The sequence below is a fragment of the Sinohyriopsis cumingii genome, chromosome 12 (assembly GCF_028554795.1).
Source record: "Sinohyriopsis cumingii isolate HCF-2022 chromosome 12, ASM2855479v2, whole genome shotgun sequence".
Lineage (NCBI taxonomy): Eukaryota > Metazoa > Mollusca > Bivalvia > Unionida > Unionidae > Sinohyriopsis > Sinohyriopsis cumingii.
This window is the reverse complement of record NC_142972.1, coordinates 122689611-122717504: the sequence shown is the minus strand read 5'-3', so window position 1 is coordinate 122717504 and position 27894 is coordinate 122689611. Positions and strand designations below refer to the sequence as shown.

Sequence of the window (27894 nt, the reverse complement as noted above, 5' to 3'; positions counted from 1 at the left end):
CACATTTGAGATGGGCATGCCACATCATTGGGATATCAGAAGAGCGACTACCAAAAAAGTCTACAGTAACCTGGAGGAGGGAAAACGATTACAGGGTGGTTATAAGAAGCACTTCATTCAGTAGTTATCCTTGAAAAGCTCCAACATTTTTCGAGTTTCCTCTGACCCTTGCCACCCCATTTTTCATATTTGGACATTTATGTTGGGGTGTACACCATTTTTCATATTTGGAAATTAATGTTGGACTAGCTTCAAAATTGACCCTGTGCTGGGGAAGATCTCGCACAGGATCGAGCTAGTACTGATGCTAGTACCCCGGCGACAACATCGCAGCTAAGAATCGAGACTCGTTCATAGCGAAGCTAAGAACTCTGCGCTGAGGAGAACTGCAGAGGCAAAAAGCGTGAGTAGCTTAAATCACAGAAAAACTGAACGTTCCTCTGTTTATCAAGCAAATCCAAGCGGCATCTCCAGTCAAATTTGCAACACATAGTTCAGAGTACTGCTTGACTTGATAAGTCCTGTATGTACTCACAGAAACTGAACCAGTTAGCGATGCCATGAGCATCTTCAGACTCGAAGGACGAACAACATGATGCAAAAATAACAGACCAACAAATAGACCCCGCCATGTTCCAACTTACATTACTGGTAATGTTGTCAGTAATGTCAGAGAAAGAAAAAAAAAAAAAGAGATATAGTTGTTCGTCTAGTGAAAATATATGTATGCGTATCACTTGACAGGATACTGAATGCATGTATATTTCTGTATCCTATATTTTTCATTATAATACTTCTGCAAATTATGTATTAGTGGCTTTTTTCTTACCTTTCTATTGACCGAATTTTGTAACATAAATTATAGCGCCGTTAGAGAGCGTGTATATTTTGTAGTGCATTTAAAAATTTGCCAGTACAAATTAAGTCGTTACATTTACCATTCAAATTAAATGTGTAATTAGTTTAAAAGAAACAGAAGATAAAGATATATTGCGAAGTCTTTAAGAATTTTCTTAAAAGTATGCGGCAAATATGAGTTAGGTGGCCCTCACCAGTTTCGTATTTTTTTTATAGAATTTTAAAGAAAACGAATTTCCCCTGGTGTCCTCACTGGTTACACTGGCTATTTAAAAAGGACCTTTTATATCTTAGGTATTATTCAAAGAAGCTTTAATTCCCTTTATTTTGTTATATGATTGATGGGTGTAATATGGGTTATAGAGTATACAGCTTGGCCTTACTTCAAATGTGCATCTTTCAAAAAAAAAAATGGAAAGGTGCTTGGTCATTTTCCCTTTGGACTTCAGAGGTAAATTGTACAAAAAAGAGCCGATAACTTTTTTTTTACATTTTATGTATTTGGTAATTCATTCATTGCACTTTCAGAAGCTGTTTTTGTCTAGTCTGGTAAAATTCATTTTCCATATTTTAATAACTGCTAATTCAGCCTGATTTTTTTTTTTTTTTTTTTTTGGCACAAGGGAGCAGTCATTTAGTTAGCCGTGTGCTTATATCATTTACAATCTCTTCAAGTACAATATCCAATGAAATTTCAGCAACAGTTCATGAAAGTAATATAGAGGTATGCCAATATTCTCTCCATTGTGCATGTTGTACATGTAAACAACTTCACCTTACACCCACCACTTTCTCAGAAGCTCATGATCTATGTATAGCGCCCCTATAAACATAACAGGAAGTTAACCTGGTAGCCGTTCTTGACGATGATGAGTCTTCACCAAAGAGGTATTTTAAACAATAATCATGTCTAGAAGAAATGTAACTTTTACGCAAGATGAACCATCCTTTATAAAGAAATTCAAGGAAAAAGTGGGTTATAAGGAAGGTCCAACAACAGAGACAAAGGTACATTTCATCAGGAACAGGAATTCGGATATAATCATCCTTCATCTCAAACCTTTCATCTTCCGTTTGCAGCAGGGAAGGGCTTTTTGAGAATGATAGAATAAATAAAAATGGAATGTTTTCTGCATAATTCGAGTGTGCAGAATTAAAAAATAAACTAATCTTCATAACATCTTTTCAAATAAATGCACAGAGAGCATTCAAACACATGCACCGTCGTTCATTTTTAATATTGGCCTTGGGTTAGCCCTACAACATAAGACGCATCACTAGTCTAGGCCTACTTGTTAGACCTGACGCTGATATTTATGTTTAGCACCTAAACAAAATCAACATGTGCTATGTCTTACATGTAGGACTAATCACTAGTCCTACAACGTAAGACACATTACCCGATATTTTTGTTCTGGGGGTGGTGGTGGTGATAACTAAAACAAAAACATGTGCTGTCTTACATTGTAGGACTAGCCTTGGGTCAGAGTTTGCAAAATCATGACCAAATCATGTAGTGAAGTCCAGGGGACTTTTGGTTATCCTATCAATGACCTCGTGTTATTTCAAGCAGAATTTTGCACATTTCTTTCATACGGTTAAATCACAAATGTTTTGTGAACATTCAGCTATAAGAGTAAATAGACTTATTCATGTTCCAGGTATCAGAAACCTTTGTTTGCCTTTACATCGGGTGCCCTCCACCCATGTTTGCATGAAATATTATATTCTTGAATCATACACATGTTGAAATCATACGTTACTCATCAGTAAAATGTTTTATGCAGAATTTGTATTGCAGAATTTAAAAAAATGAACAGATTTTTATTATATCGTTTCAAATAAACTGACAGATAGCATTTAAACACATGTACTGTTATCCATTGTTAACATTGGTCTTTAGTCACTTTATGCAGATTCTTGACTTTACCATATTTCATGCTGAAATTTGCATATTTCTTAGAGAGGGTTATGTAGCAATTGCCATTTTAGAATTTCTTTATGATAAGATATAAATTCCTGACTCAGCTTTTCATATTGTACAGGTTTACACAAATTTGTCGTATGAGAAAGTCAGCTTTTCTATGTTGTAAATTGTGGATGTTGCCACATTAAATTTTGGATACCCCATATTTGAGATATTTTCTTAATAATTCTGACCAGTTTTGAGCACTTTTGTAAAGTTCATAAGTAGTGTTAAATTGTACGTGTGTGTGAGTGTGATTTGGATTTTTAGCGTAGCTTTAACAATTTTTCATTCATATTGCTACCATGTCTGCAGTGTGGCAGTTTATAGTGATGTCTAGCACTGGGGCATCATGCCGCAGGCATGTAGCATGATGTCCCACCCCGTCACATTATCCAACACCAGGCCGACCAGTCCTAACACTCACCTCTTAATGCTGAGTGCCAAGCAAGGCAGCTGTTAGTACCATTTTGTAAGTCTTTGGTATGACTTGGCTGGGGATCGAACCCACAACCTCTGCATCTGAGGTGGATGCTCTAACCACTAGGCCACCGGAGCGGTTTGTTAAATTGTAAAATGGGAGAGAGAGAAAAGGAACTGTCACTGAGTTAGTTCTCAAGAAATTTTTATTTTGAGCTTGTTATTTTCATTCTTTTAAACAGAAATGATACAGATCGATTTTCTGTTCTTTATAATGAAATATTCATTCAGATTAATATCCACAAGAAATGAAATAAATTGATTTTCTTTGGTTTAAATTTAAAGTTTAAATTTTACCTTTTTCACCTATACTTACAATGTAAGTTTAAATTTAAATACCAATGTCTCTAGATAAGAATTGAACCAGGAACAGATCATGAGATGATCTGATTGTTATTTTAGGTGATCACAATCACATGTATATCATTATAACTATCACTAGTGTCAGTATTTCCCTTCAAGCCCGAGTCTAATCTCGAAATACATTACACTCCAAAAGTTGTACCAATTTTTTTAACGCATATAGTTTAAAAAATGACAACACGTCTGTAAAATATGATTCCTTGGTATAAGTATCAGATTTTTCATAAAATTAAGTTTTCTTGTGTTTTTGAATTCTATCATATTGTTGCCATTGATTACTTTTCAACCATTAATACATTCTGATGTAATAACGTTGGCTCTTTACATCAAAAAGTGGAGAAATTACCAGGGCTAATGAGGTAGCCATTTTGAGAAAATCTTAATATTGATTGTCAGCGCTCTCAGGTGATGCTCCCTGTTGCTGCTTCAGTGTTATACTGATTGTTTGTTGTTCTCTGCCTTTATTTGTGGAAATTACTGGTAGCATCCACTGGCAGCCATGACTAAAAACTTTACTGTATATTGATTCTGAATGCAGGCTCCAGTGCAGGCATTTATGCATTTTATAAAAGTCAGTTGCCCAGGGCAGGCCAACTAGAAAATTTAACTTTCCCTTTGGAAATATGAGCTTGCCCCAAACATAGTATCCGAACACGAGTGGGGAAAAAAATCATTAGAACAAATAAATTATGGAATATTTGAATGAAATCACATGATGTTTTTTTTTGTAACTTTTGTTTGCCTTTTATCTTTGGTGGCACCTTAAAATCATATGCCAATAAATAAAAATATATCATGATCTGTAAATAATACCTGTATATTAATATGTAAATTATGAAGGGTTAGAACGCTTGTACACTTGGAAGAGCAAAAACAGTTAAATCTTTTAGCTGATATGCAGTGGTCAAGCTGACTGTTATAAAATTTGTAAATCTCTGTATTAGAGCTAGAAACCTCATCATGTTTCCTTTACTTGTGCATAGCTGTAACAGCAGACTCATCTCTTCAACTACGTAAACAATAATGACTGTAATAATTCATTTATACTTATAAGTGGAGGATTTGTGAACACCTTACTTTAACCATTTCACCTTGAAATCAACAAAATATTTGACAAGCTGACCTTGGGATTGATAACATTTAATTTTTAACCAGAATTGTTTGCCACGCAGAAGGTATGTATCAGTCTCAAGTAATTATCATATAAACAACAGGTCATAGATGCTGCTTGTGGGTGCTACATCTTTGGTATGTCGATCACACTTTCAGTTAAATCCTCCAGGGATCTTAACACTGTCATGATGTTTTAATTTCAAACCAAATAGGAGTTTCTTTACTTTTACTGTATCCATATTTGTATGGGCGATTTTTTAAATATTTTGTTCATATAAAAGTAGTGATGTAGTTCATTGTCTTAGACAAGTTTCTAATAATTCACAAATTTTCATAAGTTTCGGAGTTAATCCTTTTGTACCCCCATGTTCACAAGAGTTAATCCTTTTGAACCCACATGAACACAAGAGTTAATCCTTTTGAACCCCCATGTACACAAGAGTTAATCATTTTGAACCCCCATGTACACAAGAGTTAATCCTTTGAACCCCCATGTACACAAGAGTTAATCTGCTTGCTCTTTTTATTTTCTTTAATTTTGTTGTGGTCACTCAGTAGCAATACTGTAGGTTAAACACCGCCACATCAAGTGGTCACTCAGTTGCAGAACTGTAGGTTAAACACTGCCATATCAAGTGGTCACTCAGCAGCACTGTAGGTTAAACACAGGTACATCAAGTGGTCACTCAGTAGCAGCACTGTAGGTTAAACACTGCCATGTCAAGTGGTCACTCAGTAGCAACACTGTAGGTTAAACACTGCCATGTCAAGTGGTCACTCAGTAGCAGCACTGTAGGTTAAACACTGCCATGTCAAGTGGTTACTCAGTAGTAGCACTGTAGGTTAAACACAGCCACATCAAGTGGTCACTCAGTAGCAGCACTGTAGGTTAAACACTGCCATGTCAAGTGGTCACTCAGTAGCAGCACTGTAGGTTAAACACTGTATCAAGTGGTCACTCAGTAGCAGCACTGTAGGTTAAACATAGCCACATCAAGTGCTTACTCAGTAGCAGCACTGTAGGTTAAACACTACCACCTCAGATAGACACTCAGTAGCAGCACTATAGGTTAAACACTGTTATATCAAGTGGTCACTCAATATCAGCATAGGGTCATTTCAGAATGCATTAGTAAAAAGCACTAAATTTAAACGATTTAACTTTGCTCAGAATGGTAAGGCTGACATTTACCTGCATATAGCTTAATTTACTTTATGGGGTATCTGAATGAATACTGTATGTACTTTCTTATAAGAAGAGTCCAACTGCAAACTGCACAGACCCAGATATGCCAGTGCATTATGCAAAGGTAGATCTCTATCTGTGCAATTTGTTAGGAGTAATCAGTAGAACCAACAACATGGACTCAGATCTGCAGGTTTGTTTGCAATTTAAATTATAAGCAAGTACATATGGCCTATTGAAAATTTTGGAATGAGAGGTTTAGCTTGGTACAGACACCTTTCACTCTACTGTGATGAGAGGTTGTAGGTCATGTGCACATATGCTAGTGTCTATTTTTGATATTGAATAAAGTGCAGGAGTTTGGAAGTTATAATTGACTTTTAATTGAAGATTTTTATAAAACCAGTTTCAGTGGCCTTTGATTTAGTCTGACTAGAAAAGGTACATCATTAAATGGCTGGCAGTGATTGTAAATAAAGATGTGCTGGCCAGGTAACTGGGATGTTAGAGGACCTAATGCCAGTACAGGTATGTGTCTACTAGACAGACTTTTAGTCCTCTACAAGGTGGTTGGGAGATTGGTGCTGCCTGTAAAATACATCCATTATCTAAAACTTGTACAACAAAAGATATTATTTGGTGAAAATATTGCAGAGAATTCGTTAGTAGAAAAATTGACTTTATTACTCGCCTTGTAGTAAATTTACAAAAGTTCTTGGTGGCCCAGAGAGGCCGAGTGGTCTAAAGTGCTCACCATTCCAGATCACTGCCATCTTGCCTCTGTCTGCGTGGGTTAGAGTCCAAGGCTCAGCTAGCATGGGTACAAGGGAAAGCCTGCCAGTAGCTTCTCGTGGGTCAGTGGTTCTTCCCTGGGTTTTCCAGGGTTCTTCCTCCACCAGTTATACTGGCCACCATGTATAGCCTATCTTGTGCTGAAAAATGGCGTTAAACCCTAGAACAACAACAACAACAACAGAAGTTCTTGTAGATTAACAATTTGAGTTATAGGAAGAAAAATAATTAAACAAGACCATACCTGGGAAAAAAGGAATATTTTTAAAAAAATGAAGTTTGTTAGTTGACCTTTGTTTTTCTTTTAATTTGAAATCAGAGGAATTGTATAGTATTCAAGATCATATGATTGTTTTTTTTGTAGAGGCAAGAACTGCAGTTTGACAGTGATGATGATTGTGAAGAACAAGATGATGAAAAGCCAGTTGTTGTCACTCTTAAGAAAGGAGACTTGACAGCAGAAGAAGCTGAAGCCATTCAGAAAAAGATAGATTCTCAGACGAAAAACACAGAGGATTCAGGTTGCAGTGCTTTTTATGACTTAAATTCAGGGCAGCACACTATTAAACAAATTCCAAAATTCACAAAAAACCTACACAGAAGACTGTTAAACATGGGGTGGGTATGTAATATACCATTCATTATACTCTTGCTAATACCAGTGATATCTAAAAAATGTAGGCAAAGCATGACTTGTTTAGTGAAATGAATGAGAAATAATCAATGCATCAGGAGTAAAATTTGGTAAAATACATCAAAAAAGTTTATAGAAAAGACCACACAAATATCATTGATTTCCACCTTTCATAAGAATTCCACATAAATGCTATATTTGCCGAGTCTTAAAACAAGAGGCTTGTGTTAGCATCATACTTCTTACCTGTCTCATATAACTTGAAAGCGGACAATCGAACTATTGTTTTTGTAGAATTGTATGAACGCAGCTTTTGTAAGTTATCTTCGAAAACTTACACAATGTTGATTTTACTATATGCAGATAGCACTTCTTTTTAAAGAGGAAACCATAATTAGTATGAACAGTCCCAGAGGTCTCGCTAGGATTTTAAAACTAGGAGTCCAGGACTCCCATTTTGGTAAAAATAGGAGTCCCACCATCAAAAGTTGCAGTCCCTTCTTTCCTACAATCAACAGAGACATGAGTGCATCTATTTTTAGATGGAGAGGTTTTCGTAATGTAATCACTCACTTTAATATAGCTTCATTACAACAGTCCATTGACAGGATCGCAAATTGATGGTTTATTTATTTGTCTACATTCTTGTAGTAATTTTAGGCAATGGTTAAATAGTATCTGATTTGCTGTTTTTCCCGTATTTTTGCAAATACGTGTCAAGTCGGAAAACAGCTTAGACCTTAAAGCGCATCTCGCAAATTCCACAACATAGCATTGTCCCATACGTTTCTGACCTACATAATTTGCATTTTAAAGTTAAATCTTTAATAAAATAATACCTTGGCTTTGCTTTCAATGATTTATATATTTTTCTGAAAATATTTGGCCGATGATTTATGAAAACAGACAATCTAATAAACTGGACTTAACGAAGTCCGCCATTATTTCCCGTTAGGCCTACTGGTTCACTTACAGTTTCAAACTAATTTTGTGATGAAATAGTATACAAGAGGCAGTTAATATATATCCAGATCACCGATTCTGATCTTAAAACACATGTTTGTTTGTTTGTTTTATCATCGAAGGATATCATGCAGGAAATTGATAGTTGCTATCTTACTCGGAAAAGGGTTAATGGTCAATCAGCTATCAAAACATATGCTTGTGAATGGGCAAGAGTTTGTTTGTCAATGTAATGCATATCAAAACTAGGCCTAGCTACTGATGTCTTGATGAATACATTTCGCTACAACACTAGAACTAACCATGCTAAGGCGAGGGGCATTTTAAAAAATATGTTATGGTCAGTCAATGTACCTCGTAAATAATCACAGGGCAAAGTTGTTTTTACTTTCCTAACAGAAGAAGGCAACGTTTACATTTTTAGGTGACTTGTCACCCACTTGTGAATGGCATTTTGTCTAAGTTTCAACATGTCTTGATTCTGAGGTCACATGCACTGCTTATTCCGCTACATTCAGAAATGAACACAATAACGAAAGCTAAAGTTGTTTATTTGATGTACTTTTATAATGACCACATGTACATCTCTGGGTCATTCTGCCTCTGAATTCAATCACTGTAAATATCAGCACATTTTCCCACCCGGCCGCCACTCAGAGCCTTTGAACGTGCCGCCCAGCTATTGCATCATGTTCTTTTTTATGTACTCTTATAAAATGGCAACATGTATGTACATCAAGGGGTCTTTCAGTCATTGAATTCTGTCGTTGTAAATATCAGTACAGCTAATTGATCAACACATTTTCCCACAAAGCAGGTGACTGAAGCAGGACTGGCAAGTCTTTGAATTTTGCCGTACACCTATTACATGCATACGGAGGACTCCCGCCTCAGTGACTTTATGCGTCCCAAATAAAAAATTGGTGTCCAAATACGCGTAGTTAAGCGTTTCCGAGATCTCTGTATATATAGGGGGTGTGTGTTGTTATTTTCATTCTCTTATTTGAATTATGCCATCTATTTCCCAGTATGCATATCTGCATTTAATATTGGTTTTAAGCAAAACTTTTTTCAAATAGAAAATTTTCAGAGTTCTATCTTTATTATAAACAAATTGGGTGCATGTTTAAAAATTGTCATATTCATATTCAGTGTATCTTGGCAATATGACTTAAAACGAGAACAACAGAAGGTATACATTGTAATGAATTTTAACTGAGTAACTAGATTACTGTATTTTAATTGCAAGCTAGTACAATTGCTTAATCAACTACCTTTAATCAAGAATTTTTTTTCTTTTTACTTTCGGAAAGTTCATTATGAAAATGGCATTTGAAAAGATTTCTAAACTTATTTGAAACAACCCCAGTACCATATACATGACAGAAAATGCACGTCTTTCAGATCATACTGTTCATCTTAATTTTTTGGTTGCCGATAAAACTTTACCGTGACAACACACTGAAGAATTAAAGCCAGTATATGAATGAACTAAACCTTTTTTCAACCAAATCGACTCGGCCAACATGCAAGTGCATCTGTTAGCAGCAGGGAAGTTGTACAGACCAGTGGTTCCAGACCAAATAAGCCTTCCTACGAGAACATTTCCCGTAGAAGCCTCGGATTTCAAAAATAAGCCTTCCTACGAGAATTAATTTGCGTAAATTCACTCCCGACTGCAATTTTTTGTGTGCAAATTCAATGATTCTAGACAAGTAAAAAAAGGGGGGGGGGAAATTTATTCTGGTGTCGTTTTTGCACAAAGGATTTGGCTGCAAATTTATGAATAAATTTGATCAAGACCGATTCGATATCTACTACGCGGATCATGAAGATTAATCGTGATGAAACCATGCGGTGTTGCCTGGGCGCGGCTGAAGAAATTTTTAAATTTGTTTATGTCCATATCGCCGTTGCACCAAGTCTGATGAATATTTCTCAACGTGTGAGTATCGACGCCATTGAACACCGATAAGATATTACAATTGTCCCTAATTACCTTTGGAATTTGCGTATATCGCTGCGTCACGTAAATCACATCGGTATTCTTGTGTCGGCCACGCGAGAATATCCTAGCCGGATTAGTTTGCTTATCCAGCATAACATCATCGAAAACAACAAGATTATTAACATCGCCGTCTAAATTTTCCACGGATGGGGTTTCATTGATGTCTGTGATAAATTCGATTGTGCCTTCGTCGGTATTGTCGCTAAATTCCTTTAGCACTTGATAACAACGCTGATCATCAACGGATGGCGCAACCAAATACAATTTATCCCATTTTAGCCATCGCATTATCAAATTTAGCAACAATTGCGTCTTTCCAGAACCAGACGGGCCAATAATTATCATCCTTATCGAATTTGGTAACGCCGCGTTGTGTTTCACCTGCTCACGTTTCTTCGTGGCCGAAAAATCAATTACATTCATGTTACTAGAATATTATGGATCTATATTGTGTTAAGTGTCGCACGCGCACAGCTACGATAAATCCAACCGAAATCGTCACACGCAACAACAGAAACGCAATTGCAGGAGAATGCGAAGTTTGTAAGACACGCAAATTCAAATTTGTAAAAAAAAAAATAGAAGAACCGGAGGAGACATTACCGCCTCCATGAAAAATCTACCCGGGTTGCCTTGGGCGAAATATCCCGGAGAAAAGCATCTGCCAGGATACAATTACTGCGGACCCGGCACAAGGCTCGATATAAGACTCAACGATAATAATCAACCAAATCCCGGCGAAGATCCAGTAAACGCCATCGATAACGCGTGTTACTATCACGATCTTGCGTATCGTAGCGGGGATTTACAACAAAGACATCTCGCTGATATTAGGCTAATTCACGCACTAAACGCGATTCCTGACAAAAGTTTCAAAGAAAAATTGGCAACTTGGTTGATAAAAGGTGCGATGAAAGGTAAATTAGTACTCGGCGCTGGTAAATAATAATGGAGCAAATATATTATTCTCCGCGAGGATTCTGGCGAGGAAAATCAGCAATTGCCAAACTCGCCAAGGCAGCAAAAGTAAAACAATCCACCGCTGAATCGTGGTTATCGAAACAGGCAGTCTGGCAAATTTATCTTCCTCCGCCTAAGAGAATACCGTATGCGAGTTTCTCTGTCAGCGTCCCTAATGAAGTCCATCAGGCTGATTTAATGTTTCTTCCTTACGATACCGTCGACGGAGTCACATACAAGTATGTGTTGACGGTTGTTGATATTGCTAGCAGATACAAGGAAGCAGAACCGTTATCGAATAAAACAGCAACGGAGATCGCTAAGGCGTTTAGCGAAATTTATTCACGATCTCCATTAACATGGCCGAAGCTTCTTCAGGTTGATCCAGGACGAGAATTTCTTGGTGCGGTTACTTCATTGATGAAAAAGAATAATGTTAAAATCCGTCGCGGTATTGTAGGTGTTCATCACAATCAAGCTATCGTTGAGAGATTCAATAAAACTCTCGCGGAAAGATTATTCGGATATCAGTACGCGCGTGAATTTATTCAAGATAATCGATCTCATGATTGGGTATCAAGATTGCCTCATGTGATTAACGCACTAAATAACGAGACAACGAGAACAATAGCAATGAAACCCGCAATTGCAATTACAAGAACGAAGATACCCCTAAAGCGAGATTCCACAATTTCGCCTGTGCTAGGCAACGTCACGGTCAGGTACTTATATAAGGAAGGCGAGGCTGAAGGAGGAAGAAAAAGAGCAACTGATCCAAATTGGAGCGTAACAACACACAAAATATCAGCCGTAACAAGATCATCGGGAAGACCAGCAATTTATTTCCTAGATTCGCTAGCGCCACAACGCGGATTTACCAAGGAGGAATTACAAATAATACCGAAAGATACTCAACTACCGCCAGCGTCATTAATGTGAAACCGAATTCTACCTAACTGAGATAATTTTCTTACCCTCGACACGGCTAAATAAACTAAATTTGACCAGGAAATTCTATCATCGATGATCCAAACTTGGCCATCCACGGTTAATCCCTGCGATGAATGTATCGTTGTTGCGTAGCCTAGTTTCCATGGTGATCTTTCTGCGTTTATCGCGTCATTGACAAGATTAATATCAACGAGAATAATATCATTCAAGACTAAGATCTTTTCCTCTCCACATGGTAAAGTAACACTGATATTTTGTTTTCTGGTATCAGCGGGCCTGTAACACAACGGCACCTGCAATGTTGGAAATTTCTCGCAATGCAGCTTGAATAACATTTCCTGAATAACATCACGAACAATTTTCCTACTAGCAACAATCAGATGATCGGGACGCCACAAATTAAGAAAAATATCCATCGGAGTCTCGTCGATTATTCTTCTCATCACATCACATTGAATTTTATTCGGTTGTAATCGAATTATTTTCTTAAATTCAGTCAGTAAAATATCATCGGATCTATAATCGGCGTCGATTTCCTCATAATAGTCAACAAAGTTCCTGAGCCATTCGTGAGGAGATTCACCATCAATCGGATCAGGTTGGCCATGATCTCCGCACATTATCACGGCTGTATTTTTCTCCTCCAGCCAGATCAGGAAAGATTTTAATACAACTAAATTTACTGTGCAAATTTCATCAAATATTATAATTCTGTTGATATATTTATTTCCCATGCGAGCCGAATCCCATAATCCACCGCTGTATTTGAAATAACTGTGATACGTGCAAGAATCAACGCCGCGTTGCCTTATTTCTCGCGCTAATCTGTGAGTTGGAGTCAACACTATCATATCAGATTTCGCAAATAAATTTATCGCTCGCGTTGTTTTACCGCTACCGCCAGGACCATTCATGTAGACAAATTTGTTACGCGAAATCGGGTCAAATGCGGATGCAGCCGTCGATATTTCCTCAAATTTATCTCGATGAAATTTATCGCAATCTTCGACATCGGCGTCCTCACAGTAATCTAGGATATCTTCGTTTTTTATCCTCCAAGTGCCCCAAGAACCATCAGCGATTAAATTTTCTAGCCTATACTGATATTTCTTATCGATATAAAACGAGTCCGTTGCGACCCTTACCGCGATATCAGAAAATTTATTTATCATCGACAGTAAATTTATGCTCACATAAGCGAGCATCGAAGACCTCAAATGCGTATACTGCGCTGATTCTCCGTCGAGATAGCTAATTACGGTACCCAATTTTTCTCCGTCAATGATAATATTTTCTCTGTTGCAGAATATTCCTCGCGACACTGTATCGGCGATAATAAAGTCCATCTCGGCATCGTTGATAAACAATCTAGCGTGTCGGTGTTTATGATCAACGGATCCTCCTTGAGTAAATTTACCAATTATTTTTCTTCCGATATCTTTCGCGTTTTCACAATCCGTCGGTAGCCACACTTCAGTTTGTTTCCTGTATGATATAATTGCCTCGCTAACCGTCAACGATATTAACATTGACGAATCTAGCATATATCTCAATAACACTATAGGGACCCATCTGCGTTGAGAGAAATGCCGACCGAACCAAATATAACAAATTTTATGTAAATTTTCAGCAAACTCGAATGAAGTAACATAAGCGAATCCGGTCATAACAAAATCTGGCAACGGTCCGTTAATTGCCACTCTCGTCATCTCGCTGGTGGGATGGCCAAATTTAGCAAAATAATCCGCACAATCGCCGTATCCTAGGAAACTTCCAGGATAGCACGCGCTCATATCAACGGATATCATGTCTTCGAAATAATACTTGGTATTCCACAATCCGCCATGGCCGTATTCGATACAGCTAAGTTGAATATCAGTGAGAAATTCGTTCCTTGTAGGTTTCCACGAATTTCTTTCTCTGGCAGCGTGAGCAGCAACAGACGGAACCGTAAAACAATTTGTCAGTAACTGATCAGGATTTGACGAATATTTCACCGCGATATTTTTCATCGATTCATGCAATTTTTCATCACGGTAAATATCTCCGCGTGGCAAGATAAATTGATCATACCTTTCTTCGCTCGAGAATAACCAAACTGATATCGGATCAGACGCGGCTAATATTTTGATATATCGGAACATTGCATCGGAATTGTCCTTTGCACCATCAACAGGATAAAATTTAACAACACGATCTCGCGGGAATATCATTACCGACTGCGACCACGCATGTGAATTATGATCAACAATCTCGATTGGTACTCCTCGAGATCTATACGGCGACGAATATAATATTTCTCCTGATAGCGTTTTCACCGTGATAGGAAATTTAAGTTTCTTGCTCAACACAGCAACATCGTCAATCGATGCGCCATCAACAACAGTCTTCGCCCATGAGTTAATTTTATTCAACCTCAACTGTGTCAATCCGGATCCGCGACGAGCGTTTTTCATGTGCTCGATAACACGCTCAGCCACGCAGTTTATCATCGGTGATTCTTTCATCGCAGGTAGATTTTTCACATCCGGATTATTATTCAACCGATAAATTCCATAAACAACAGCGCTAGATGGATATGCCCTAGCATAATAAGGACCATCGATTCCCAATAATAATCCTGGCTTCGAATTTTTATCAAGAACGACGTTTTTCTTACCGCCACGTATTGGATCTCGTTTATCGCGAATAATCCAAGTGTCGTCAGGCATTTGTGCGATGAATTTTATCCCAAAGATAAATCGCTCTTCCTTGTGTTCGAATTTTATGTGCTCGATTATATTCTTGGCCCGCTCTAGGTTCATCGTGGCATCAACGGAGTTAGTTTTCCATGTCGACCAAGTGTGAATCGCTCCATCATCAAGGAATTCTCTCTTGGCGCGATCGACCTCAGGAATGATATATTCTGCCTCATCAAGATCAAATGTATCCATTATTATATTTTAGACAAATGTTTAAATTATATAATGCAATGCAAATGGATACCAATCGGATCAACAAAATCATGCGACAAATCCTGCAGAGGCGATTATTGTGGTGCTCACATATATGCGATTCGACGAGGCAGTAAAGGACCACAGCGGTGTTTAGTTTGTCAAGTTGGCACGCGAGGAAAGACTCGATTGTGTTTATCCTGTGGAGGGAAAAATTATCGGGAATTGCTCAGATATTACAAAAAGAAATCTTCCTCGGTGATAACATGCGAAGAAGATTATATTAATCGATTCAAGGCAAATTATGATTTAAACAAATGGAATATTGTATATGGAAATGAAATCGACGATTCCTGCAATGAAAATCACACACGAGTATAGATCTCATCCTACGATCGAGGGTTACGAGGCATCATCCGATGGTACCGTCAGACATATCAGAACGAAGAAACATGTTGGTAGAGTTGGCAATTCGGGTTATTTGATATGTAACTTCAGTAATGGTGGAAAGAGAAGATCCACAAATTACGCCCTTCATCGGTTTGTATTCGAGTGTTTCCGCGGACTCATCAAGAATAATTTGGTCATTGATCATATCGATGGAAATAAACTTAACAATAAACTTTCCAATCTACGCGCTGTATCTCAAAGTGTAAATTGCATCTTTGGTAATACTGGGCGACACCCTAAATACGCCAAGGCCGTCAAATCGATAAATCAGGAAACGGGCGAGGAGATGATATTCGAATCGATGAGCGCCGCTGCAAAATATTATGAAATTAATTCACGCTCGGTGAAATTTGCGGCAGAAGGAAAAATCAATGCGACGTTTTCCTACAATCTCGGTGAATGGATCAAATTCTCCTATATACCAATAATATTCGATTCGGAAAGCGACGAAGAATAATTAAATATTACAGAATTAATATAACATGAATGAAAAAAACATAAATAACATCATCGAAGCCATCGATGATCTAAGGAAAAAAATAAATCTTCCCTCGGAGTTGGACACGAATAAAATTCGATCCGAATTCGAGACGATTGTTCAGGGGAAACTTGAATATAAATACACGCTACCATCCGAATACAAATTAATAAAGAAAATCCAAATTGCGATGTATCAATCGTTAGCTACAGTCAGCGATGATCAAATTGAGGATTTTGTTAAATTATCGACGCTGGTTGAAAAAGCTAGATTGATTTTATCCGACGAATATGAATCAAGAAAAATTACAAGCTCGCGCATCAGACAACTGAAAAAGCTTGTCGATGAGAACAAGGCCAAGGAAATATCCTCCTGAATATTTCCGCAAACAACAAAAAAAACAAAAATTAAAAAAATATATTAATTTTAAAAAATTCCCTGGATTTTATTTATTTTTTTTGGCCTGTTTTCCCTGGCGGACGGATTTACGATTTCACCAGCAGATTGATACTAACAGTTTCCCCGCGGATATCAAGTAAATTTCCATTCTGGTCCGTTAGTTTGAAATTTATCCTTGACAATAATCGATTATGACATCTTAGGTAAAACGGATTCACTGGCTCTTTTATTATCAAATAACCAGGAGAGGCGCTAGGTGAAAACGAATACAAGATAAAACCCTGCTGCGCTTGATTTGACTCTGACGAATCAACATTGTAGCTGCCTTCGACAACATCCGCGTGAAGATAAATCGCGATAACTTCCGTTATATTAACGATACCTGGCGAGATATGCCGACCTTGCCCGGCGGGATCATTATCGTGTTTGAGAATCGATTCTGATTGTATTTTTTTAGTCCACGCGGCATGTAACTTCGGAAATAAATCATCGATGGTATCAGTGACGGATTTTCTCATTTTATCAACGTCATAATCGGGAAATTTGAAATTTGGTAGCGTTTCCTCGGTTAATCCAAATACTCTCATGAATTTTTGTTTTTCTCCTGAATTTCTGATCAACTCGAATTTACTAATAGGAAGAACATAATCGGCAATTGATATATCGTCGACTATCGCCTGAATAAACATACCATGGTAATATTCAACATCATTCGCGAGTTGATTTAAAATCTTCACGCGTTTGATAATTTCGCTACATGAGCCTGATTTATTTAAGATGCATTCATGAAAGGATTCCCGCAATAAATTTAATTGTATTGTATGATCTTGAATAAATTCGTCGAGGGTTCTTCTTACCAAGATACCATCTATGGGGGCTATTATCCTGTAAATGTGGGTAGCGTCGAAGATTTTCACACCGGGGGGAATTTTAGGAAGAGGCAACCACGAGAGAATTCTTTCGTTAATAAAAGTAAAAGCGAATATTACCAGGTTAATTTTGTGGTTATTCATGAGGTTGATGGCGCTATCGATCAGAGGTTTGTGTTTGATATCTCCATACCATCCTTCGTCGGTGGTAAAATCTTCTTTTTTTGGTTCCGGTAGTTCTGGAGGAGCTTCCTCGTACCAACCTGGAATAATAAAATCTGATTTTTTTGGTTTTGCTAGAGGTGCGATTTCAGGCCAACCTAATATGGTCCTAATCGATGATTGGTAAATATCTACCATGTAAGGTGATTTCACTTCTATCATCGATGATAGTGTTGGCTCGTGCGCAGATATTTTTATTCCCGGAGTAGCATCGCCGGTTATATTTGATATTCTGGTGGTAAATTCCTTATCCAGCTGATCAATTTCGTAACTGCCTGTTGGTATGCCAACGACGATCCAATCAGGCGTTCCATCGGGTTTGTTTTTGTTGGCAAAAACAAGTGAATTATTTGACAATAATTTACCGAATGACGTCGATCTAACATTAGGCCAACTGTTGTAGACACGCAATTGTGTTAACGCAATTTCTTTGACGCTGATTGGTGTTGGAAAATTGATGCTAAATTCAGGTTTGGTTGAGCTTAACGATATTAACGTTGTTGTCGGCGGTGTCGTGTTTGTCACGATCTGAGCTAGTTCGGACATTATTAATATTCATTTGTTCAATCTCCGAGTAAATACTGATCATTGCCGAAAATTCTAGATCGGAGATAACGCCATCGTTGAGACTCTCCGAAAGCAGCGATGATAATCTCGAATACGCGTCGTTGACCTTGGATAGTTTATTCTTGTACAACGATAATTTCTCACTCGTGCACGAGGATATCTTTTTCGCTACGATATTGAGAACACCTGCGATTGTCGTTGTTGACGAGATTATTATCGTTGCAACGATTGGCGCTATCGTTGTTACCGCGGATAAAATTATTCCAGCACCAGCGACTACCGCGGATACTGCGTACACGGCGACGTCAATGATAACTAATCTACGCTGGTATTTCTTTATTTTTGTTTGATACTCGTCGAGAAGTTTTTTTAGTGAATCCTGCCATGATCGCGCCTGATTATAACGGTAATCCGATGCGGTCATTTATTAGTTATTTATCTAGCCAATTGGTTGGGGATTCTCTATCTCGGCAACTTTGACCGGCTCGTGGTTGCCAGTTATGTCCCAATCAGATAAATATTCGAAAATTATAAAATAATACACTGGTCCCATGTTGGTTCTATCCGGTGGCGTTAGTTTAAAAGTTTCAGTGTTATTTTTATCCATGGAAATAACGAAAAATCCAGGATAGTATTCATAAATTTCATGATGATCGACCGTCACGTTAAATTTTGCTGACCCCGTAATAAGATATACTCGATATACACCCTGAATTGGCGCGGTAAAGTTAAAAGAATCATTATCGGGTGTCCAGGTAATATTTTGTGTCTTCAGCACAAATGGTACATAACAGGGAAGATTTTTTGTTTCTACCTCCGCTGGTATCGAAATACGCTCTAATTTTGGAATATCCAACGGTGATATTTTTGTGTTGATTTCGTCAATTTTTTTAGTCGCATTGATAAGATCCCCGCTCAATTTTGATATTTCACCGAGGTAAATGAATCCGTCGACTTTTTCATTCACTAATGCGCGTACCACTTTAATTTCATCGTTAATTTTAGTAATATCCTCGTCGATTTTTCTTGTTTTCTCGCTGAGGTCGTTATGTGATGTTTTATCGGTTTTTTCGTTTACGATTTGGCGCACTGCGTTAATATCATCGCTGATGGATTTTGTTTTCTCGTCGTGTGATGTTTTATCAACTTTTTCGTTTACGATTTGGCGTACCGCGTTAATATCATCGTTGATGGATTTTGTTTTCTCGTCGTGTGATGTTTTATCAATTTTTTGACTTACTAATTCACGCATCACATCAATATCTACGCTGATTTTAGTAATATCCTCGTCAATTTTTCTTGTTTTCTCGCTGAGGTCGTTATGTGATGTTCTATCGGCTTTTTGAAATATTAATGCACGTGCCGATTCAATATCTTTGTTGATTTGTGCGATATCTTCGTTTATTTTCTTTGTTTTCTCGGTAAGATCATTATGTGATGTTCTATCGGCTTTTTGACCCATCGCGGTATTTATTTTGGTAATTTCCTCGTTGATGGATTTTACTTTCTCGCTGAGATCGTTATGTGATGTTCTATCGGCTTTTTGAAATATTAATGCACGTGCCGATTCAATCTCTCTGTTGATTTGGGCGATTTCTTCGTTTATTTTCTTTGTTTTCTCGGTAAGATCGCTGTGTGTAGTTGAAGAGGTTTCGATGAATTTTTTTATATCCTCGTCGAGTTTTTTACTGAGATTTTTTGATGTATCGTCTAGTTTTTTAAGATCGTTAGTTAGCTTGGTAAATCTTTTTGTCACTCTGTCCTGAAGATCGTCGTGTAATGCTTTATCAGCCTTTAGAAGCATCGCCGCTGATAGCTCTTTGTCGGATTTTTCCACATCCGCGATATTGGCCTTTAGTGGTAATACCGCGATAATATCGGTAATATCAGCAATAGATTTTAATACCATCTCCGATTGACGAGTAAATTGACTGATATGATCATTATATTCGTCTCGCTTGATTATATCAGTTATTTTGACATTGCTGGTGTGTAATCGCCCTTCGGTATTTTGAAAAACAGCAACTTCGCCAGGGTCCACCTCTGACAGCGATAGAAGATTGTTAATATCGCTCTTGGTTGCGAACTTTGATAGATCGACGTCAGTCACTTCTGCTTTTTCCTTCCTGTAGATAAATCTACCGTAAATATCAACCATGATATTTATCTACGGCGTATTCAAATACAATTTTGTGATACGGACCGGATGATTTTGAAATTGCGTCAAGAACATTAATTGATTCAGGGCCGCATATTGGTGGATCCGCTAATGTCTGCGTTGGAAGTGTCGAATACCAAACCGGAAGTTTCAGCGAAGACACATAGTTGATAAATTCATTTGGCGGTGCTAATCCATACGAATCAAAGTAAATAACTTCGCGAGGATTAATCGCGTATGCAACCCAGTGCGTGCCAGGGCCGGTATTTTTATCGAGATTAATTATTCCCGTCTCGGTAGGGTTTGGTTTGTTTGGTAGTTGATCTCGCATAAATACACCTCTGAAAAATTTTTTTTTTTTTTTCTTTGCTTCGCTAAGTAAATCTAAATTTGAATAGGCCGTGCTAATCTTAGACCGGATCCGTATGGGGGGCGTCTTAGATAAAGGCCGTTCCCCTTTTTTTTACCGTATCTCCCTCCCATCACTTTTTCTCCTAATTTGGAACCTATGCCCGAGAGCGCGCCTAATCCTAATGTCTTTCCAATAATCGGAAGGGCCATTTTTATCAAAGGGAGAAAAGGAAGAAATCCGCCTGTTTTGACCATATCTCTGATTGCGCCTATTGAGAGATTCACATGAACGCCAGAATTTGCTGATTTGGCCTTGGTAAATCGTTCACGTTGACCTCTAGTTAGCGACAGTTTGTTAGGTCCACCGTGAATCTGATCGTTTTTCAGTGTTAATTTCATACCGCATCGCTTTGATATCGCTGTTTGGAGTTTTTTCATCTGACCTGGGGTCAGAGTTACACTGACGTGTTCGTATGGCATATTAATAATCGCTTAATCTAAATTTAGAATTTGTCACATTCTTTCGACGGGAGCATCGATGACTCTCATTCTGCCGCTGATGCCTTCCAAGATCATTGTTCTATCGCTGAGAATTACCGCGATCACTTTGTGATTAAGTCCAGCTGTGTTAATTCTGGCTTTGAAATGGATATCAACGACGGATTGTTTTACCAGGTCGAGATGCTCCAAGGAAAAGTAATAGATAGGATAATGAGTATTAAAATCTAGCTGCGATATTTGCAATCCCGTATCGATATTTTGATCGCGACCCATGAAACTTAACAAGCGATGATACGCACGAGCCGTCGAATGATTTTCAAAATCAATTGATATTTCCTCCGATGGTTCTTGCTGGCCATTTACTCTCAGTGATACATTTGTCGCTCCAATGCGATCAAATATCATATGACTGTATAATTGATGATATCTATCAGTACGCAAAAACGCGATAAAGATATGCCTGGGTGCGGAGGTACCTTGCTGCGATGCAATACGCCAGGTAAAATCACCATTAATATTGGTAGTTGTGGAATCTGTTGTTGTTGTCAGCCATGACATGACAGATTTACCGCCTTGGTTCATAAATGACAATAATTTTTCTTCTTCGATTATTGACGGGGTTATCGCTGGCATCCACAAGGTAAATTTTAGTAATCTTACTATGCCGTTATTATTCGCGGCATCATTGGGACCTATCACGCCAGTAGCGTAATCGACGGCACCTTCTCGCCAGATAGCATCGTTGCTACTTTCCTTTCTGATAAATGTTACGGTGTGTTTTGCTCCGTAGATAATTTTCCTGAAATGTCTGCAAAATCCGAATATATGGGATAACGGGATAGCACAAGCGAATCTTCTGTTAACTGGTGATAGCATAGACTTTCGCGTGGCAAATCCGAGATTATAATCAGGATAAGGTTTAATGATCATATCTTCGATAGCAGCGGGAACAGCAGGATTGGCGCGATCGTTGGGTTGTCTGATAATGAACGGCCTACTTTCGGGACGATTAGTATTATCCTTGGCAAACATCATACTAGGGCCAGCTGATCTAGTAAAATCATCCGAGTATCTAGCTAGGCCTATTATCGTTGTTGCTAAGTCAATATCATTAGTAATTGACTCAATCTCTCTTCCATCGATCATGTAAGTGGCGCTCTTGAATAATGCCATAATACCGTTATTGACGAATCCGACTCTAAAATCTGGCCCATAATTGGTACCATCCGCTTTAACAATTTCCCCGGTAACTTCGATATATGCCTCGGATGGAAGAAAATATCTTGTTGTATCGTGGACTTGAATTTCCAAGCGATTAGGCGTATTTGGTTCAACCGCATCGTATGAGAAATACTGGAAATCTCGCACGGATGTGTCTCTGCCTACAGGCTCGTCCATGTCGAACACTTCATTTGACACTTGTGCGAACATTTATTATTAAGAATATCATCTAAAACGAAGACCGCTGCCTGAAATGAAGCTTGTATTTGCAACTTCATTTGCGAGATTTGTATTTGCAATTTCCTTTGCGAGATCATTTATTTTTTTATTTGCTGCGTCGTTTATGGCTTTACTGACTTCGGGTGGCATTTCTCTGGTGATGGGTAATTTGACGGGTTGTTTTTTGCGCACTAAATTTAATATTTTACTTTTGACAGCATTGAAGCCTTTACTGGCCAAATTACCGATACCAGAAATGGCAGTCTCGCCGATTTTTCCTATTGCTTTTGACGCGAATTGTTTGATCGTGGGTCCGATTTTAGGTATTACTCGCGTAACGAGACTTCCAATGATATCACCGAATCCATTGCCGTGGATATATTTGTACACGGGCAATCTAGAGTTTACTATGCGGACCTGTTTGGGTCTGCGCTGATGTTTGTGAACAATCATGTTATTTCAATTGTGTTGTTTTAATCGATGAGCTCATCGACAAGTTCCTTGTAAATGTGAGAATTAATGATGCCACCGCGGAATAACCGCTGACAAATATCTGAGGCTTCGTTGATTACTTCGCGAGAGTTATTTCCGGCTCGTTTTCCTCCGATTAATACCTCAAGGCGAGATACATCGTTGACAACGCTGTCAGGGCAAACGGTATATCCGCTTCCTGTTTTTGGTTCTGGAGATTGCAATGGCGTTACGCGGAATACTTCGTCTGACGGCGTTGAAGATGACCCTGGTGATGTCCCTGACGACGTCGGTGGCGACGTCATTGGCGAATATGGTAATTGTTGAGGATCGCGGCTTCTAGCAGCAGGGTGCTCATCTCTCGGGATATCCCGTCTTTCTTTGGGTGAAAGTTCCTGTGGTTTATAGTTTGTCGATGTTGGTTCTGGAGGGGGGGGGGGCGCCAAATGGGGCGCTCTGCAGGACTCCCCCTTGGATATATTGTAGGAGAAAGGGAGGGATGGTAAAGATCAAAAGAGGAGGAAGAAGAACTATCACTCTTAGGTAATTGTTCTGAAGGGAGGTAAAAGGAAGGGGGATTATGGGGATTAACGTGTCACTCGCCAATGTAGGTGACAAAATTGTACTTCTCTTCATTGCTTTATATTTATTAACATCCAATACAAATTTTGCAAAATTTTCATCATAATATTTTATTGGTTTTCCTGAACCACCAAAATAAATTATCGCCATCCAATCAATTTCTTTGACTTTATCGGCAATATCCTTATTCAAAAAAAATCTTTTATTTTCCGGAGAATCATCCGCAGCCATCTGAATTTTTGAATCATAGTTACTGAGTAAATGCAACAAGTTCTTTTTCAAATAATTATCAGCGGATATGTTAGGATCAATTGCAAACGAACTACTACCCACAGATGGTTTATATTCGCTTGGTTGAGTTACTGATTCCTGATCACTCTGATCTTTTTTCTTTTTTGATTTTCTCTCCTTTTTCTGAGGTGGAATTCTTTCTTTTGGTCTAGCTCCTAATTCTTGTGGTTGAATATCTTCTTCCTGTGGTTGAATATCCTCTTCCTGTGGTATTACTTTTCTTCTTCGTGTTTTAGCTTTTTCTTCCTTCTCCTGTTGTTTTCTTTCTTCTGCTACTTGCTTATTATATCTTTGTGTGTCTTTTGCTGCTTCTAAAAATCTCCTGTAACGCGGATCCGTTACCATACTCACATGTGTTTTTCCCGAGTAAACTTTATATATCATGTTGTACCAATTATCACGAGTTCCGTATCTTTTTTTTCCTATTGCAGTCAAATATTCATTTCGAATACTAAATATATCTTCCGCAAATTGACCAATTTGATCTATGGTATACAGTGTCGAGAGCGGTCGTGATATTATTTCCCATCCCTCATCGGTGAAATTTTCTCTTAAATTCTCGATACTAAACTTCCCTTTTATCATTACAGGTTTTCCTCTTCCAGGTTTTCCATTACTTGCTCCAGAATCAATTGCAGGTTGTTGCCCTTGTGCTGCTGCTGCTATTGCTAATCGATCGAGTAATGTTCGTGATTGTTCCTCAATACCTTTCAACATGGGAAAAATTCCCTTTTTCCTGGTATCTGGATCTTTTTCGTCACCAAATACAACTTGCTCGATTGTTCCGGTAACTGGCTTCAACCATTTCGATGATTCCTCGGCAATTCCATGTTGCACATCTTCGTAACCACGAACATTTCTCTTAAATAATTGTTTTGTCGGGATAAGCTTCTTTAATGCCGCTAATTGCTCTCGCGCTAATCTAGCAGAATGAGGCTCTCCAACTGTACTAGCTTTCGGACTCATATTATTTTCAAATATATTGTTTTAATGCGAGGTAAAATTAGGATCAGCAGCCAAACTTCGCAAACTTCATCGACGGAATAAATTTCTCCTACCCGCCCCTAAAATTGCTGTCCAAAATCAATGATTTTTGCACACAAAAATTGCAATCGGTGACGAATTTACGCAAATTAATTCTCGCAGGAAGCTTTATTTTTGAAATCTGAGGCTTCTACGGAGAAAGTTCTCGTAGGAAGGTTTATTTTGGTCTGGGGGTCTGGTCTGTAGAACTTCCCTGCTGCTTCTGTTTTTAGAAAGAGGGGTTTCTTAATGTAACCCCTCACTTTATAGGTTTGTTACAACAGTCCAATGATAGGATTGCAAATGTAAGACTATTATTTGTCTAAATACTTGGTGTAAAGTTAGGCATTGGTTAAATAGTATTTGCTTTCCTGTTTTGTTGTTTTGTTTTTTTTCTTTATATTTTCACAAAAATCAGTAAACTCTGAATACAACCTTGACCTTACAGCATCTCAGCAAATTCCACAACATAGCATTGTCCCATATATTTATGACCTACATAATTGCATTTAAAGCAAAATCTGTAATAACGTAATATCTAGTCTCTGCTTTCATGCAAATTGTATATTTTCCTGAATATAGTTGATCAATGGTTTACGAAAAGAGACTATCCACTGAAATGGTACTTCCTAGAAGAATGATGTCTGCCATTATGGTTCCAAACAGATTGTATCAAGAATATAATGTATACTTGGCGGTTAAAATATTTATGTTTCCAATTATATCCTTAAGACTCAAATTTTCATTTTCATTTGGAACCATCATTTTATTAGTTATAATTATTTTTTATCAAGAATAAATGGTTTACTTTATGAGGGTAATATATGTGCTATTAAAAATATTTGAGGGTACAAAAATTAGAAACAAAAGACCAACTGTGCCATTTATGCTACAACTACTTGACAAAAGGAGAGTGTCGAAGTATTTATCACTTTTTTTTTTAATGAATAATTACATCCAAAGGCACAAGATAGATGGATCTCACGTTAGATGACTGATTCGAGTGGGAACAAAATATCTATTTGTACATGAGATTACAAAAGATTCTTATCATAAATGGTTTTAAATTTTTTCAAATAATTCTACTTCATTGTTCTTGTATGAAAATAAATCCATATGCCTTCTACATTAGTAGATATAATATAATCATTTTACATTTGATTTTATTCTTAGGCAAAAAGTACATATTACAAATTCACAATAAAGTAGCAGTCATGGAATTATAAAAAGAAAGATCAACTACGAATAAATTAGAAAATAGTACAGCCTATGAAAACTGCAGTTGGGAGAAATTCAGTCTTAGAGGGGAAGCTTATGAAGGTTGAATTGATATAAAAATTTTCAGGTTTGTTTGCTTGCTATTTTAATGTGCAAAATATAAGAGATATATTATCATATAAGATGTATGATAGATTGTCTCCAGTTTTTGTTGATCTCTTTCAGTGATTAATGCACTTTTATTACAAGAAAAAGTGAATAATAAGTTGAATATTGATATAGATGACAACTAATGTACTGGAGGTATAATATGAATGTTCTCTCTTATTTATTATCTCCCTTTTAAATTTACTTTTCCACAGTAGTATTAAGCTTCGTTTAAAACTTAGAACTCAATAATACAAATCAAAACATGCATTCACTTTTTTGTTTATATGTATAATTGTATCAAAATTTGTGTAAGGTAGTCTTTGGGATGGTACTTTAACCTACAGCTACCCATGTACGGTGTTTATTAAATATTGTTTTAAAAGCTCATATTCAATGTCACTCTTAAGGCCTTCGTGATAATGATGTGTATGTGTGTTCTTCCTTGTGGACTACTCCACTGGACTAGTGGTTAGAGCATCCTACCTTGGATGCAGAGGTTGCAGATTCAAACCCCAGCTGAGTCATACCAACGAGTTATAAAATTTTTTAGTAACAGCTGCCTTGATAGGTGCTCAGCATTAAGAGGTTAGTGTTAGGACTGGTTGGCCTGGTGTCAGGTTAATGTGACTGTGTGGGACATCATGTGGCATGATGCCCAATGCTAGACATCACTATTAACTGTCACAGTGAAGACATCATAGCGATATGACTGAAAAATTGTTAAAGCTACATTAAAAATCCTAATCACACACACAGTGTTCTTCCTTGCAGAAGTTCTAAGAAAGCATGAAAAATGATGGAGACTCTAGGAAATTCTAGAAACTTTCTGTGTGTGACTATGTGGGTATTTAACAAAGCTCTTCTTTAATGCAGATGAACCTCCTGTTGATGGGAAGATTCTGTTCCATAAACCAGTCAAACGCTGTAGTGACCAGGAATCTGACATGCATGTCACTACAATTAAAAAACAAAAGGAAGAAAAGAAGAAAACTTTGGAGACATCAGAGACAAAGAAAGTGAAAAATTCCAAACTTTTGTCTTTTAATGAAGATGATGGTGATGATGATGATGATACAGATGATGATGAGACATGATGTAGATAATTTGCCTTCTTTGGATGAAACTATATGTTGAAGGCTTTGCACATGCACAGAATTCCATAAAAGAAATGTTTTTGTAGAAAGAAGGATGAATTGATCTATTGTGTGTAGAATTTTTATGTGTGAAAATGATATTAAAAATGCCATACAAAGGACATCACTTATCCAATTTTATCTGTTGGCAGCTGAATATAAACTAAAATGAGTAATGTGAATGGCAAACTATGTCCACTCTGTGTTTAATAATTAAATCCTCATAATTATAGGAAGCTGATTGGAGTGGGGGGGGGAAGGCCACTTTTCTTTCTTTCTGTGATCTTGACCTTTGACATAAAAATCATTAGGTTTCTTCTTTCCCCAAAGTGTTAAACTCCATATAAAGTTGATACCTGGACTGTGACATGAAATTAGTTATTG

General features: G+C 37.6%; 1 protein-coding gene across 2 annotated transcripts; it reads left to right on the top strand.

Moving 5' to 3' along the window:
- Positions 1–27634, top strand: LOC149787375 (uncharacterized protein KIAA1143 homolog). 2 transcript variants are annotated; one of them, XM_089977957.1, is made up of 3 exons: positions 1–651; positions 7123–7279; positions 27251–27634. In XM_089977957.1, exons 1-3 carry the CDS (start codon positions 631–633, stop codon positions 27469–27471), a joined length of 399 nt encoding a protein of 132 aa, XP_089834083.1. In that variant the 5' UTR covers positions 1–630; the 3' UTR covers positions 27472–27634. The 2 variants fall into 2 exon arrangements, with proteins under 2 accessions (XP_089834083.1, XP_089834082.1); XM_089977956.1 differs by lacking the exon at positions 1–651 and adding an exon at positions 1704–1866.
- Positions 27635–27894: the final 260 nt, after the last annotated feature.

What these genes read in the sequence shown, in the direction of transcription:
- LOC149787375 (XM_089977956.1), top strand. Translation starts at nt 1,765, where the DNA reads ATGTCTAGAAGAAATGTAACTTTTACGCAAGATGAACCATCCTTTATA. An exon ending in GTCCAACAACAGAGACAAAG is followed by an intron (nt 1,867 to 7,122) that starts GTACATTTCATC and finishes TTTTTTTTGTAG; the next exon opens with AGGCAAGAACTGCAGTTTGA. An exon ending in GAAAAACACAGAGGATTCAG is followed by an intron (nt 7,280 to 27,250) that starts GTTGCAGTGCTT and finishes TCTTTAATGCAG; the next exon opens with ATGAACCTCCTGTTGATGGG.